We start from the raw sequence: 17,381 nt of genomic DNA on the forward strand, positions 1-17,381 counted from the left end.
AGATGAACACATTTTATCATCTAAGACTTCAATTAATTGTAAAATATTTCGATAGTTATCTAGTTCATTATTATATCTGCACCAAGGAAAAAGATAATTTAAAAAAATCCATCTATTCCATCTCCATTTTAACATAAAGTTGTCCATGATCAGATACGACATTAAGTCTGTGAAAATAATTATGTTTTAAATCATGATTTAACCTTTCACATGACAAAATTGCCAGTTTTTGTTCAATAAAAAATCAGAACATAGTTAGTCTAACTATGGAGAAACTAAGACAACTGCACCATTTTAGCAATTTGCAAAGTATGTAGAAGTCAGTGAAGTAATTGCTTCATTCTATAAATATGGTTATATCTGTGCATGTTGACATTTTCTGTATTTTGACTTAAAAATACTGTTTACATTTTTGACTTCTACAAAATATTATTTCAAATATCCACAAAGCTGCCTCCCAAGAACTGGGAAACTGGCGGATTAGATCTGTATTCAGCAGCTTCTTAAACTATAAATTTCATCTAGCGCAATTACTGTTGCCATAGTAAAGAGCAATTAATACTGTTCAAGCATTTGTTGTAAAGATAGCTTGCTTTAGCTGTTTTGAAGTCTTTTAAAATACACATATGTTCTTAATAAGGCATTTGTGCATAAATCTAATATTCTGTCCACTAATAGCATGGGCACAGCTGCTGACTGAATATCCTGGATATTTTTTGCTTCATCAGAAATTTATCAATTAGAAGTTACTTCCATTTTTCCTTCAGTTCAATGACCAACACTTTCTCTTTCAATTTTCCCCATATACTGGAAAGGTGGCTAATACAAAAACTGGTCCAAAATCACACAATGAGCTTCCAATGCTTAGGTTGGGCTCGAACCTGATTTTTCTTGGCCTAGTCCAGTATTCTAGCCATTTTACCATATTGACTCATTCTCCTCTGCCTCAATGGATCAAAATTCAATTAGACTGGTACAGTTAACTCTGTGTTTCCTGACACTAGTTCTAATTCACCAAGTGCTTCCTGAAGTTAGAATTGTTGTTGTTGTTAGCTGCGGTCGTGTCCGACCCATCACAACCCCATGGACAACTTTCCTTCAGGCCTTCCTGTCCTCTACCATCCCCTGGAGACCATTTAAGCTCACGCTGACTGCTTCAATGACTCCATCCAGCCACCTCATTCTCTACCATCCCCTTCTTCTTTTGCCCTCAATCGTTCGAAGTTAGACTAGCGTCTTCCTTATTCATATTTTGAAAATTAGTAAAAAGTCTGGAAAATGGAATCATGGCAACTGAACTTATTTTTTGTTGGTTTGAGACATTTTCACTACTCATCCAAGCAGCTTCCTCAGTCTGAACAAGTTGGTTCAACAGAGAGTTGTGAGTGAAGAAACTGCTTGGACAAGCAGCAAAACATCTCAAACCAACAAAAAATGAGTCCATGATTCAATTTTCGAGACAATTTTACATGGATGACTCAGAATATTCATCAACGTATAGTTAAAAAAAAACCTAGTGTTTCTCCAAAGAACATTCAAAGAAGGACAAGAAGACTGGTAATAAATATGAATCTACCATAGGTGCAATTATATTTGTTTTGATAAAATTATTTTCATTTGGGAATTGATTTTTTTGTAACCTACTTTCATGAAATAGCACACAAATATGGTAAATAAGGAAATTAAAATTATAGGAATATCTTTGTTACTGATGCATTTTCTCCACAGCTCAGGGTCATCAAAAAGTATGGTCTCACAGTCAAACATACTTTGTTCTGATTATGTTATGCTAACTTGATAGCCATCAAGACAAGAAAAGAGAGAAGAAGAAAAAAAAGAAAAAAAATAGTCAAATTCATGTTTTGGGTAAAGCAAGGATCACAGGACTTAAGCAAATCAAATATCTCTTGCTATATATTCAGAAGCAAAATAGCAGAATGAGTAAGGATAAATTAACAAAAAATGTTCTCCACTGAAGGAGAAAACAGAATCGCTTCAAGAACATTCATCACCTAATGGATGATATCTCTTTTTGGAACAAGTAGGTAGGACCCAAATTCTCAATTTAACTTCCCAGAGGACAGATGTCAAAGACATCATCTAAAAAAAATCAGAATATTATATTTAATCAGAAAACAAAGAGAAAAAATGAGTAAAGAAAAAGACAATCCTCATATTTTTGGGAGGATCTGTCAATCTCCTGATGAGGGCCATAGGCCTCATCCTGCTGTTGTTTAGTTTAGTTTTCTTTTATGAACTTGAAATAAAATCTCCATGATATTCAGGAAACAGATACTTGCAGTGCATGTTTTTTCCTGAATTTATGTTTATGTTTTGTCCTGAGCCTCGTAGAGAGCATTTGTAGTTTAAAATTAACAGAAAAGTACAGCTGAAGGCAAAGTTTCCAGGAAGCAAATATTTCAATACTGTCACTCTCAACACAACACTATAGCAAAAGCAACCAAAGGCGGGGGGGGGGGGATAAGATTATGAGTATCAGGAAACAGGGATATGGTAATCTCATGTACTCCTTTATATCTGCCAGCCAAAGTGATTATTGTCACTATTGCCCAGTAGAGATGGACAACAGAGAACCAGTCTCCTAGAACTCAAGTCACACAAGCAATCCAAGGTTACCCTGTTGAAATCCAGTGGCAAAAGCAGAATTTGGCAGGGATCCAGTATTTGATAAGATACCTTCAAACCAAGAAACACTGCTAGCTAATCCAAGAGAGAATAATTACTCCACTAATAAAGTAGACATAAGCTTTAAACTCTAGAAGATCCTCAAACTTGATTTTTAGTTTTGAAGGGAAAAAGAGTGGAATGGGGAACAAATGTTAACTGGGATTAATGTCCCAGTTTCATTGGCCAACTAATTCAGTTAGTCACCAATAAGTAGCCCAGATATTAATCCAATGTAAAAAATATGTACTGGTGAACTGTCAAGGGGACTAAAGAAAATGTAATTTCTTCAAGATTTTCTAAATAAGCTTACCACATTAGAGATACATTTTTAGGTACCGTATTTTCCGGCGTATAAAATGACTTTTTAACACATGAAAATCTTCTCAAAAGTCGGGGGTCGTCTTATACGCCTGGTGTCGTTCTCCTGTAACCAGGCAGACCAGCCCGAAAGGCTCTGATGAGCCAAGCTCTGACCATCCCAGCTGAGTTGCCTGCTAATCAGGCAACTCAGCTTGGATCGCCAAAGCCATGTAAAAGGAAAAAAGTTTTCCCCCTCCAGCTTGCTTACCTTAGCTGCTAGTCGCAACGCTTGCCTTGCTTTGCTTGCCTGAATCCATTCCATCAGCAAGCAACTCCCTGCCTGCAATCAAGCAGGCAGGAAGTTGTGGACTTCAACTCCCAAAATTCCTCAGCCAGCAAAGCAAAGCTGGCTGAGGAATTCTGGGAGTTGAAGTCCACAAGTCTTATAGTTGCCAAGGTTGAAGACCCCTGTTCTATTGGATAAGTTTTTTCCCCCTTTGGGAGCTTTAAAAAAATAGTTAATTGGGGTTTTTTTAGTTGTTTTTTTTTTAGACCTAGCCATTTAAAGTTTAGGAAGTTTTAAATTTAGCTGCTTTTATATAAAAAATAAAATAAAATAAAATAAAATAATATTCGTGCAGCTTTCTGAGATTTAGTGTGTTTCTGTAGTGTTTCACTCTAACTACACAAACACACAAAATCTCACAAAGCTGTATGTGGAATTTTGTGTGTGTAAAGTGTGAAAGTTGGGTTTTGGGGCTTTTTGTGGCTGTGAGGTTTCTGCTTGTTGCAGGGGCCATTTTGGGTCTAGCACAGCTGCTTTTACATTGTGGTTGAGCCAGTTGTGTTGTGTTGTGTGTGTGTAAAGTGTGAAAGTTGTTTTTTGGGGGTTTTTGTGGCTATGAGAGGTTCCTGCTTGTTGCAGGGGCCATTTTGGGTCTAGCACAGCTGCTTTTACATTGTGGGTGAGCCAGTTGATGTTTTTTAATTTTTATTTGGTGTGCGTTGGAAGAGGGGTAGTCTTATACGGCGAGTATAGCCCAAACCCTATATTTTAACAGGAAAAGTCAGGGGTCGTCTTATACGTCCAGTCATCTTATACGCCGGAAAATACGGTAACTCTTGAGAAGTAGCAATAGCGAACCAAAAATTAATACCTGAAAGACTCTGATTGTTTTAAGTGTCTTCTTATGCATTCATCATGTAAATCAGGGGTGTCAAACAGGTGGCTCGTGGGCTAGATGCATCATGTACAAGCCATGCCCACTCCAGCTCCGCGAAGGGAAAAAAACACTGTGAAACGTCACGTGACAACAACGTGATGCCGGTGCGAGTTTGACACCTGTGATGTAGATGAGCCATCCCAACAACTTTAACTGTAATTGCTCATGATAGCAATATTATAATAGAAGCATCTACAGTACAGAGGGTTTCTTGAAGAGATGTAAAATGCCAGACGCAAATTTATATTTGATAAGGAGGGATTTGAAGTTAGAACTCTGCAGACATATAAGACTAATTATTCATACAGTAGGCTAATTCAATAAAGCTTGTTTGCTAACTTATATTAGAAATTAATTGTCTCTAGTTTTGTTCTCATCATTATGGCTCCTTTAAGGTAAAAGAAGGAAAAGCGCACTGGGTGGTCTAAATGATTCTGGCAAGACAACTAATATAGCAATCTGCCAAAAGCAGCATTTCTGCTAGATTAGCCTCCTCCTCCTAATTGCCAAATTCTTACATGCTTCTGGCAGCAACACAGAGAACATCTCTGGAGGAAAAGAAAAGGTGTCATTTGTTGCTGTAGTTAAAGCACTCATCCTCCTAGAAAACATGATCTCATTAATTCTGGGTTCACTTGTAGAAGCTCTTACCTGCAATGTTGAATATTTAAACAGAACATGTTTAACGTAACCCATTTAAGTCCCGCTCCATTGTTCTAAGAATCTGAAAGTACTAGGTAGTAATGCTGTTGTGACCTCATGGACCACAACTAAGTTTTCTCACAGAGCTAGTAGATAAATATTTTTTATCAAATATATTGGACTTGAAGTGAAAGTACCACCTATTCAACTCTTACATTATATGGATAAAAAGGAATTGGAAAGGTTCAAACACTAGGAAAATCAACCATAATAATTATGGGAACAATAATCAAAAACATTTGTAGAGCACCTTGTTGAATAAAATTGTCTTACTATAGTACTTTATGCCTGAAGCAATGTCATAGTTTGTAACATTCCAAACTGTTACAAATCAATGGAGTGTGTCACTTCAATTTTGATCATTAAATCAAAAATCAAAAACATGTGGCCCACTAGCTATTTATGGGAACCTCAGCAACCTTCATTTTTGGTGACATTATAGTCTTTATAATCCTATTTTAATAACTAAAGGTCTATGTAGAAATAGCTACAGAATGTATCAAATAATTCTCCATGAAACACACATAAAGCAATCGAAAACTATCAGCCATAATTATACAATACGAAAAAGGGAGGAACAAGATAGTTGAGAATATACATCTTTATATTATATATTTAATAAACAATTCCTGGAAAAGACTTACCGAGTCCAGAAAGCAGAGATACTCCCCCGAGCTCTGATCAATAGCACAATTTTTAGCAAAGCCAACTGTTGATAAAATAAAGTCAAAACAGTATATGAAAATAAATGCAATTTATATTTTATACTTGAAATTATGTAACATTAAACTTAAAAATCCTAAATACCTATATAAATTAGCATTCTTTCCAAAATAGATCTGAAGTATATTCTCATTAAGCAGCTATAGTTTGGATTGAGCACCTACAGTGGGGCAAAAAAGTATTTAGTCAGCCACCAATTGTGCAAGTTCTTCCGCTTAAAAAGATGAGAGAGGCCTGTAATTGTCATCATAGGTAGACCTCAACTATGAGAGACAAAATGAGAAAACAAATCCAGACAATCACATTGTCTGATTTGGAAAGAATTTATTTGCAAATTATGGTGGAAAATAAGTATTTGGTCACCTACAAACAAGCAAAATTTCTGGCTCTCACAGACCTGTAACTTCTTCTTTAAGAGGCTCTTCTGTCCTCCACTCTGTCCTCTGTATTAATGGCACCTGTTTGAACTTGTTATCAGTATAACACAACCTCAAACAGTCACACTCCAAACTCCACTATAGTGAAGACCAAAGAGCTGTCGAAGGACACCAGAAACAAAATTGTAGACCTGCACCAGGCTGGGAAGACTGAATCTGCAATAGGCAAGCAGCTTGGTGTGAAGAAATCAACTGTGGGAGCAATAATTAGAAAATGGAAGGCATACAAGACCACTGATAATCTCCCTCAATCTGGGGCTCCATGCAAGATCTCACCCCGTGGGATCAAAATAATCACAAGAACGGTGAGCAAAAATCCCAGAACCACACAGGGGGAACTAGTGAATGACCTGCAGAGAGCTGGGACCAACGTAACAAAGGCTACCATCAGTAACACACTACGCCGCCAGGGACTCAGATCCTGCAGTGCCAGACGTGTCCCCCTGCTTAAGCCAGTACATGTCCGGGCCTGTCTGAAGTTTGCTAGAGAGCATTTGGATTATCCAGAAGAGGATTGGGAGAATGTCATATGGTCAGATGAAACCAAAGTAGAACTGTTTGGTAGAAACACAACTTGTCATGTTTGGAGGAGAGAGAATGCTGAGTTGCATCCAAAGAACTCCATACCTACTGTGAAGCATGGGGGTGGCAACATCATGCTTTGGGGCTGCTTCTCTGCAAAGGGACCAGGATGACTGATCCGTGTACAGGAAAGAATGAATGGGGCCATGTATCGTGAGATTTTGAGTGCAAACCTCCTTCCATCAACAAGGGCATTGAAGATGAAACGTGGCTGGGTCTTTCAGCATGACAATGATTCCAAACACACCGCCCGGGCAATAAAGGAGTGGCTTCGTAAGAAGCATTTCAAGGTCCTGGAGTGGCCTAGCCAGTCTCCAGATCTCAACCCCATAGAAAACCTTTGGAGGGAGTTGAAAGTCCGTGTTGCCCAGCAACAGCCCCAAAACATCACTGCTCTAGAGGAGATCTGCATGGAGGAATGGGCCAACATACCAGCAACAGTGTGTGCCAACCTTGTGAAGACTTACAGAAAACGTTTGACCTCTGTCATTGCCAACAAAGGATATATAACAAAGTATTGAGATGAACTTTTGATATTGACCAAATACTTATTTTCTACCATAATTTGCAAATAAATTCTTTCTAAATCATACAATGTGATTGTCTGGATTTGTTTTCTCATTTTGTCCCTCATAGTTGAGGTCTACCTAGGATGTCAATTACAGGCCTCTCTCATCTTTTTTAGTGGGAGAACTTGCACAATTGGTGGCTGACTAAATACTTTTTTGCCCCACTGTAAATATATCCTGATTTGCATCCATATGAAATGACAAAGTTTTCCTTCTCTTTCTATATTTTGAAAGAAGCATTATAGTAAAGCTCCATTTGTAGTAAAGGTCCAAACCTCAGACACAAGAGGAAAAAACTTACGGTATTTAACATTTCATTTCCAAACAATGGGCAAAGCCAAGTATTTCCAAAGCAGGGTACTGTATACAATTGATATGATTTGCATCAATGCACATTTGTGTAAGTATGCAATTGGTATTTTACACTAATTACACTAATTTATATATGCAAATATTATGTTAATTGCACAGATTCAGATTGAATGGACACTCTTACCATTCAAATTTCATTTAATCAAGGTTTTACCTTGTTCAGATGCCATGGAAAACCAGCAATTCACAATTTATTTATGTAGAGTGCTGCATTATTATCCAAAGTTTTTGCCAATCAGAAGGTCAGAATAACAGAGTTGGAAGGAACCTTGGAGGTCTTCTAATCCAAGTCACTGCTCAAGCAGGAGACCACGGGTGTCAAACTCAAGGCCCGGGGACCAGATCCGGTGAAAAATGGTGAAAAAAGTAAGGTTCTACATTTAGGCAACAAAAACAAAATGCACAAGTACAGTATATGTGGTACCTCCTCAATAGTAGTAACCGTGAGAGGGATCTTGGAGTCCTAGTGGACAACCATTTAAATATGAGCTTTATAATGCCTTGGTAAGGCCACACTTGGAATACTGCATTCAGTTTTGGTCGCCACGATGTAAAAAAGATGTGGAGACTCTAGAAAGAGTGCAGAGAAGTGTAACAAAGATGATTAGGGGTCTGGAGGCTAAAACATATGAAGAACGGTTGCAGGAACTGGGTATGTCTAATTTAATGAAAAGAAGGACTAGAGGAGACATGATAGCAGTGTTCCAATATCTCAGGGGTTGCCACAAAGAAGAGGGAGTCAAACTATTCTTCAAAGCACCTAAGGGCAGGACAAGAAGCAATGGGTGGAAACTAATCAAGGAGAGAAGCAACTTAGAACTAAGGAGACATTTCCTGACAGTTAGAACAATTAATCAGTGGAACAACTTGTCTCCAGAAGTTGTGAATGCTCCAACACTGGAAATTTTTAAGAAGATGTTGGATAACCATTTGTCTGAAGTGGTGTAGGGTTTTCTGCCTGGGCAGGGGGTTGGACTAGAAGACCTCCAAGGTCTTTTAACTTCTTCCATCTCTGTTATTCTGTATATATCATTTTACCCTGTGTCTAGTATTTTGTTCTGCACATTTGTTCTTATGGTATTTTATGCTGTTTTTCATAGGACTTCTTTAAAATGAGTTTTAACTCATACTTTGCCCAGCTAACTCGTATTATTAGACAATAAAAAATATACACTGGACCAATGAAGAATAATTATTCAATTACTACAACTTAATCAACTAAAATAATTATAATGCAAAAATATTTTTTAAAAAAATGAAATAAACCTTGAAATGAAAATAAACAGACAAGACAGTGAGCGGTGATGAGTTTGAGCCAAAGAAAAAGCAACCTGTTCATGTGAAATAATTATTAAGAGATTTAAGAATTAAGTTATTTGGGGCAAAGGAGGAACAACCTGTTGAAGTGTAGATTATTATAGAATAAAATATTATATTGTAGAAACAGATGTTTAAGGTACTAAAACAGTTTAGCCATCAGCTGTTCACAACAACCTTTTTTGATATCAAGGCAACTATGATTCCAGATATTTCTTTTTGTACAAAAACTTTAAAACAGGATTATGAATCTTGCCTTTGGCATGAGCAAGGAATGCATTGTGATACTGCTCTACTGAGGAGAGTCAAATGTCTGTGCCAGGCCTTGGCGATTTTGTAAGGCCTGCTCCATTACTGAAAAGAACACGTTGCCATGGCCACAGGAGTAAAAACCTAAGACCCCATGAGATATTAACATTCCTCACTCTTGGAAAGAAGTAGTTTTGTGGTAGTTTCTTTAAAAGCACTGACCCTCTCTTTTGTGGGGGGTTTTCCCTTTTGTTTTTCTTGTTCCTTTTCCATGACAGAAAAGAACCAGAAATGAATCTTAATCCAGTGTAAACACGAGATGTGAAGACTGTCACATTGTTTCATCCCTGGGGGCTGGAGAGGGGCTTGTTTCAAAGGAAATACCCTCTACACATGCTAACTACTCATAACTACAGCAAACTAAATCACTAAGGATATAGGGATCAACATTTCCAGCTAAAGAAGGCTCTTCAAATGTACATATTAAAAAGGAGTTATACCTAGCAATCCCTTTTCTTATTTATTTATTTATTTATTTATTTATTTATTTATTTATTTATTAAATTTATATACCGCCCTATTCCTAAGGGACTCAGGGCGGTGAACAGCGAACGATAAAAATACATGTAATACAAACGTTAATAATAAAAAACCAATTAAAATATACTAAACATTCTGGTCCTAGATAATTCAAGACATCCCAGTTTAAAATAAAATCAAAAAGCAATATAAAGGGAAAGTTAGGCCAGGCCGGCCTGCTGAAACAGGAATGTTTTGAGGGCACGGCGGAAAGTGCGCAGATCCGGAATCTTCTGTATCTCTGGGGGGAGCTCGTTCCAGATGGTGGGTGCCCCCACAGAAAAGGCTCTCCCCTTGGGGGCCGCCAGTCGACATTGTTTGGCTGACGGCACCCTGAGAAGCCCCTCTCTATGGGAGCGTACTGGGCGGTGAGAGGCTATTGGTGGCAGAAGGCGGTCTCGTAAGTACTCCGGTCCTAAGCCATGGACTGCTCTAAAGGTGGTAACTAAGACCTTGAAGTGCACCCGGAAGACCACAGGGAGCCAGTGCAGCTCGCGCAGGAGGGGAGCCACATGGGAGCGCCATGCTGCTCCCATAACTACCCGCGCGGCCGCATTCTGGACCAGCTGGAGCCTCCGGGTGCTCTTCAAGGGGAGCCCCATGTAGAGAGCATTACAGTAGTCCAGGCGTGAAGTGACACCTTTCCTCAAACTTACATAGCAAAACCTGAGAAAATACAGAGTAATGTAAATAGAAAAAAAAACATTTTTTCTATTTTGCAGAAATAAATGTAGAATTTTTTTAAAAAATATTCCAATGTGACAAAAGTTTAAAGATTTAAAAATTAATTTCTAATTAATTTTAACCCTAGTAAGTAAAGTTAATCCTACTAAGATAGAAATCACAAAATAAATACTTTTTTTCTGAAAATGTATAAATAGTCAACTTTTAAAAGTGTTAAACTGGTTTCAAGAGAAATTTCATTTTTGGAGCATGTCTAAAGAATGAAATTCCAAGCTTGTGAACATAAATATGGAATAACTTCAATGAATTACTGAACAATTCAAGGAACAGGTAGAGATAATCTGAATAAACTGTAGGTTAATTAGCCTTAAGTATTTAACATCTACTATTCTGGGAATATTTTCTCACAATATGTTCACAGTATGTTTCAAAAATGGATAAAAATCTTCTTTTTTAATATTACTGGTAAAAAAAACTCCAACAAACCAACATGGCTTTGGAAGAAGGTAATATTGAGAGAAGTGATTAATGGTACACCTCTCGTCTGGACTATTGTAACGCTCTCTACATGGGGCTCCCCTTGAGGTGCACCCGGAGGCTCCAACTGGCGCAGAGTGCGGCCGCGCGGGTGGTTATGGGAGCAGCGTGGAGCTCCCATGTAACACCTCTCCTGCGCGAGCTGCACTGGCTCCCGGTGGTCTTCCGGGTGCGCTTCAAGGTTCTGGTTACCACCTTTAAAGCGCTCCATGGCTTAGGACCTGGTTACTTACGAGACCGCCTACTACCATCAATAGCCTCCCACCGACCAGTACGCTCCTCCAGGAGGGGCTCCTCCAGGTGCCGTCGGCCAAACAATGTCGGCTGTCGGCCCCTAGGGGGAGAGCCTTCTCTGTGGGGGCACCGACGATCTGGAATGAGCTCCCCCCAGAGATACGGAGGATTCCGGATCTGCGCACCTTCCGCCGCGAGCTGAAGACTCTTTTATTTCATCAAGCTGGCTTCGCCTAAATCTTCTCCCTTTTAAGTGTAAATTTTAAATTTTTACTGTATTTTAAAATATGGGTATTTTAAATTATGGGTATCAATTCAGCCAAATTCATTTAATTCATTTTATTCGATTTTAAATTTTGTATATGTATGTGTTTTATTTCATGGCTGTTCACCGCCCTGAGTCCTTCGGGAGTAGGGCGGTATAGAAATTCAATAAAATAAATAAATAAATAAATAAATAAATAAATAAATAAATAAATAAATAAATAATTAATGCGAAGCTATTTGTTGCTATGGGGTTTTATAACACTCAAGAATGCTAGTTAGTAATGATAATCATACTAAGCCAAAAGACCCCACAAACAGTTATGTCTTAATATTACGAGTACACTATATGTAATTAAAATCAAATTTTGAAAGCATCTGTCCATTCTCCTTAAAATTTCTGGGTTTCAAACCAACAGAAAAGTTCCTGAGATAGTTACCCCTATTTCCACAATGGGGTATTGAATGTGCTGAATGTGGGCACATTTTGGGAATGTAGTGTGACCAGTATGTTGTGGATGTATTGTTTCCTTGAGGTTTTGTATCACTTTTTTTAACCCTATTACTGAATGCATAATGTAAAGCACTCACATGTCTTCTTATTGCAGCAGACAAAAAGTAAAAAATGAAATCAAATGAACGATATGCTAGGTGAAATGCAATTAACCCTGCTGGCTTATGGACACATATATATTACAAGTAGGAAAACAAGTTTTTTTTTTTCCACATAAGAATGGGGGAGGTGTTTCAAATTATTACAGATGGCTGAAAAGCAGTGGATGCCTGGGATGAGTTATTTGCATGCTACATGTTAACCTTTTCTGTTTTGCCAAAAGAGTTCTCTCTTTTCTTCCATTTCCTGTCCATTCTCTTTCCCTTGCCTCATCTCCATCAAATTTTATTCCCACTTTTGTGTCACCTTCTCTCCCTTAAACAGCTACCTATTACCTTTATCCCAGCCTAGCCCTTTTGTTTTCTTTTGCCTTGTTGTTATCGTTGTTTTGGATCTGATGGATGGAAGGATGAAAGAGTGTGTGTGTGTGTTTGAGCATACACTTTTGATTGTTCCTACCTATCAGAGTAGGCTGCAAAAAAAAATGGTTGGAATATTCATATGAAAGATTCATACATTTTATAAATGGAGTATTTTACAGTATTTTTACAGGCAATTTATTTTATTCAGTAGGTATTAAATTCAGTCAATATTTTTTCCTGCTATGTGATTTTCTGGAGTATGGGTCCAGCAGTGCATCTATGAACATAATTATTAGAAAAGAAAATACTCCAGGATTGGGTTAAAGACTTGGATAGTCATGGTAACATATTGGGAAAATGGAAACACACAAGATGTTTGTCTGTATTTAGAAATAATTTTCTTCTATTTTTCATTTATTCATTTCATCATCTCAAAGTCACATTTTTCTTTCTCATAATTAGAATATATACAAACTGTAAAGATATATACATACCGTGTTTCCCCCAAAATAAGATCCTGTCTTATATTTTTTTTAACCCTGAAATAAGCGCTTGGCCTTATTGCCATGCGCTCAAAAGCCCAATTGGGCTTATTATCAGGGAATGTCTTATTTTGGGAGAAACAGGGTAGTTATACAAAGATGTGTGTGTGACAGAGAAAGAGATGATTAGCATATCCCTAGCACATTTTCCAGCCTTTTAATTGCACCTTCCAAATAATCTTAATAGAAAAAGGCAATCCTGATTGTATTAGACATTGCATAAAGTGTTTATAAGCTTACAAAAATTAAAGTGGAAACAAATTAAAATGTCTTAATAACATTTTCTAAATGCAATATATTTTTCTCCTGCTTTTTTTTTTTAGCCATCTCACCCAAAAAGTATAACAACTTTAAAACACCAGCTTTAAAACTTAATACAAACCATTCACAGTTCACACCCCAACAAACTGCTCTCCATTCTAGAGTGGTTACACTTGGCAATTCAACTTGAATCCGTTACTTTCCAGCCATTTCCAACAACACTGGAGCTATTTGTTTTGGCTGGGATCACAAATTTAACATTATTCATACTTTTCAGTCTAGCATACAACCGGACTGGCTTCTTCCCAGCCTAAAACAAACACTTTTTCTTTACTGGCCTTTTCAACCAAGTTATACTGTATCTTGTACAAGAATAGATATATATTTCTGAAATGCATTTTAAAAATTGACAAAAAAACAAAAAAACAGGGATATATTTCCAGAAATTTAAGATACAAGGCAAGGCAGGGTGATTTATAGTGGATTTTTAAATGGATCCAACTGATACTCATTGATTTCCAAATTTTATTTGGCAATATCCCCATTCAATTATATTTAATAAAATTTATTAGTTTTGCAGTTGTGGCTTAATATTAGATCAAACTTCAAGAAGGTATTTCTCTTTTACAGTAAGAATGGAGCATCTAAGTCTAACGCATGTGCAAATAACACTGGATGATGTTCAAAGGAGCTGGGTTAGACCTTTAGTAGGATGTACGTAACTGCATTCTCCAAAGAGGAAATCAGGACAAGTCCAAAAAAAATCAAGAAGGCAGTTAGGGCATCACAAAGCTCCACCTTTCTGTACTTGTCCAAGACAATGTGCAAGCAAAATTGAGCTTCAATCACATTGCCACAACAGCCTCTCCACCTGGATCCCACTAGATTGCTTTAATTGGCATGATTCATAATTGGCATTAGCATTTAGACTTATATACTGCTTCACAGTTCTTTACAGCCCTCTCTAAGTGGTTTACAGCATATTGCCCCCAACAATTTGGCTCCTCATAATATGCTTCTTCTGCAATATCTAATGGGATGGGTAGAAATGATCAGGGAGGGGCAGTCCTGCAGATAACTCACTCCTATGTTATAAAGTACCAACATCACTAGCAACTTGAACTGCACTTAGAAACATACCAATTCAGCCTATGGAGCAAAAGTGTAATGTGCACACTTTAAAGGGCACTCATGTGCCACCATTTTCTGAATCAGCTGCAGCTTCTGGATGCTCTTCAAGGACAATTTCATGTAAAGCACATTCCAGTAATCCACTCAAGAAACGGCTAAACCATCAATAACTGTAAAAAGAATTTTCCGCTCAAAGTAAGGACACAACTGGAACACAACACAAAGTTACACAAAAGCACCCCTAGGCACACAGCCATCTAATCCTCTAACGGGAACTGCAGATTCAGGAGGACCCTCAAATAGTCCTACTTAATAAGTCCTAGTTTGTTCAGCAACCATTATATTAGGGGAGACCAAAGAAAAAGCGAACAGGTTAACTTCTTAGCCCATAAATTCAATTATATTTTTACTAAATGTCTATACAAATATATCATAAATATCTCCTGATTTCTCATGCTGAGGAAAATGTTACACCTGCAGTTTTAAAGTTCCTACCTCCACCTGGATGAGTTGAGTAATTTTCTCCCAGTACTACGCGAATGTCCGCTTCTTCCAACAAAACCTTCCATTTTTTAATTATACTTATAGAATTATCCTGGTAAGAAAAAGCACCAAAAGGTTAATATTTAACTTTTAAAAATTAAACGTTAACTGGAACTGTTATTCAAATTATAGTAGTACAGTAAAAGTAAAAATAGATTATTATGAATGTACATACCGTGCTAGCATCATTAAAAACAGACAGTTCAATAGAACCTTGGAAATCTTGATCCAGAACAGACTTCAGACATTCATCCAGCCAAGATTCGGCATTATAGACTGGCAGAATTACAGACTATCATGAATAAAGATAAATAAACCAATATGCTGCATTATCATTCTTCAAGTCTGATTTAAACAAATACAACATTTTTATTATGTATGCTATAGAGCAATGGTTTCTGAACAGAAAAAAGTATTACCCTTTCCTCACAAATGATTCCTTTTTCCTTGTTTAAAACTTGTGCAAACACAATTAATATCTCCCAGTGTTGATGTCTCTCACTTGTTCTGGTCCCTTCTTTCTTTCCAATGCTATATTGGTTCTTCACTATTTCCAGTTATTATCAGAACTGATTTGGGGACATGCTTGCTCATCTGAGATCAACAAAGAGCAGCTCTTTCTGAATATAACCCCATGTAAAGATGCAGATTTCAAACGAACTACTATATTCATATATGCACTGTATATAATTACTAAATTTATATCCCACATTTCATTCAACTGTTGAAGACAGTGATTCTTTTTCAAAAGTTACTTAACTTTTGTTTTAATATCCCCAACCTGCATCAAACAAAATCAGAAATTGTTCTGTAAAAGGTATTAATAATATAAGTCATTAACCAATTACAACTGCATCAGCAACTATTCTTTTTCAGAGTCAAATTTGAGCTACATTATATTTATTCCAGTATTCTTAGATAAAAGTACTAACAAATTTTAGGAAAATACAATATGAATATGCATATCTTAAGAGATAACAATCTGTTTCATAAGAAAAACAACAGATAGTATAAGGAGTCAATTAATTTGCATCCCGATCTGCCATGGTGTGCACACTTTCCCCCTCTAGCAAGTGTGATGAACTCTTTTGTTGCATTGAACTTGAATCTCTCAGAACAGGAGATTATTCTTATAATTGCCCTGGGTTTTAGAGGCACTCGGCATCCACAATTTAGCATTACACAGACAAGCTGCATCATCCTTATAGTCTGAACTGGAAGGGGGTCACAGGGATGGCCTTTGACCTCATGCTGTGCTTTCAAGATGTTTCAAGGACCTTTAAAACTAAGCGCATCAAAGGCGAAGGCTCTACCCTGCCAACATGTCAAAATAACCACAGGGTCACAGCAGGCAAGCATTTTGGCAGGTTACCAAGGCTCTCAGGAAATTTAGTGAATATTAAGAGCAACCTCCCTAAACTGGTATCCTCCAGATCCCTTTTACTACAGCTCTCACCACCAACAGTAAGCTTAGTCAACTTAAGAGTTTGGATTTGCAAGCCTACACATATTAAACACAACCAAATGAACATTTTTAGACAAATGTATTATTTTAAAACAATATTTAATACATGATTATTTTCAAGGATTGGTTCATAGACATCTTCTATATTCTACAAATGGTTCCCACACAATTGGTTCTTTTGCTTAAGGTGGTACTACACCTTAAGCAAAAAATGAATCATTTGTGTCATATCTCAAATGGAAAAAAGTCAATCTTTAGTTTAACTCAGCTCCTGTTAGACTATGGACATATCCATACTATTTTCTTGGCAAAATAGTATGGATATAGTTTCAGAACACTCCTTCCTTCCTGTCGCACCTGGTTTATTTTTTCTAGTTCAACCCAGACCATTTAGATGCTTCCACTTTCAGTGGAAATAAAGTGAAAAGTCTTAATAAGTAGAAAACTGAAATTACTTTTAAAAATTGATTAGGAACTAATTATACCTAATATAAGAAAGGCAGTTTTGTGTACTGGTTAAGGCATCAGGCTAGAAACCAGAAATCCATGAGTTGTAGTACCACCTTAGGCACAAAGCCAGTTTGGTGATCTTGAGCTAGTCACTTTCTCTCAGTCTTAGAAAGAGTCAACAGCAAACCACTTCTGAAAAAGCTTGCCATAAAAACCATAGGGAGTCTCTGAAAATTGGACATGACTGAACTGTAGAAAATAAAATTATATAAATATGCATGGGATAAAACTGCAGCTGCTATATTATGCAATATTGTAAAAGAATAAGAGCAAATATTAAGCACACTGTTCTCTATTTTAAAATATACAGTTCTGGGGTGTTTTGATCCTTAAAGTACACAAAATTTATCCCATTGATGTCAGTGTATTGCAAATACACATTTGTAACCAATATTTAGATCTTTTCTTCTACACATCTTAATACGAAAGCATACTTAAAAGAAATGATTAATAGATGAGTTCGACCACTTTACACCCTTCCTGATTACTGATAT

General features: G+C 37.1%; 1 protein-coding gene across 7 annotated transcripts in view; it reads right to left on the bottom strand.

Moving 5' to 3' along the window:
• QTGAL (queuosine-tRNA galactosyltransferase) overlaps nt 1–17,381 on the bottom strand; it is a 137,562-nt gene that overhangs the window by 119,101 nt on the left and 1,080 nt on the right. For all 7 annotated transcript variants that reach the window (XM_060688647.2, XM_087887251.1, XM_034408434.3 and 4 more), the window contains exons 2-4: nt 15,088–15,204; nt 14,865–14,964; nt 5,558–5,622 (exon numbers count right to left, since the gene is read on the bottom strand). In XM_060688647.2, coding sequence (XP_060544630.1) covers nt 5,558–5,622; nt 14,865–14,964; nt 15,088–15,204 — 282 coding nt within the window. The remainder of the gene's footprint in view (nt 1–5,557; nt 5,623–14,864; nt 14,965–15,087; nt 15,205–17,381) is intronic.

This window comes from Pantherophis guttatus, chromosome 2 (genome assembly GCF_059756535.1).
Source record: "Pantherophis guttatus breed Tessera chromosome 2, ASM5975653v1, whole genome shotgun sequence".
Taxonomy (NCBI): domain Eukaryota; kingdom Metazoa; phylum Chordata; class Lepidosauria; order Squamata; family Colubridae; genus Pantherophis; species Pantherophis guttatus.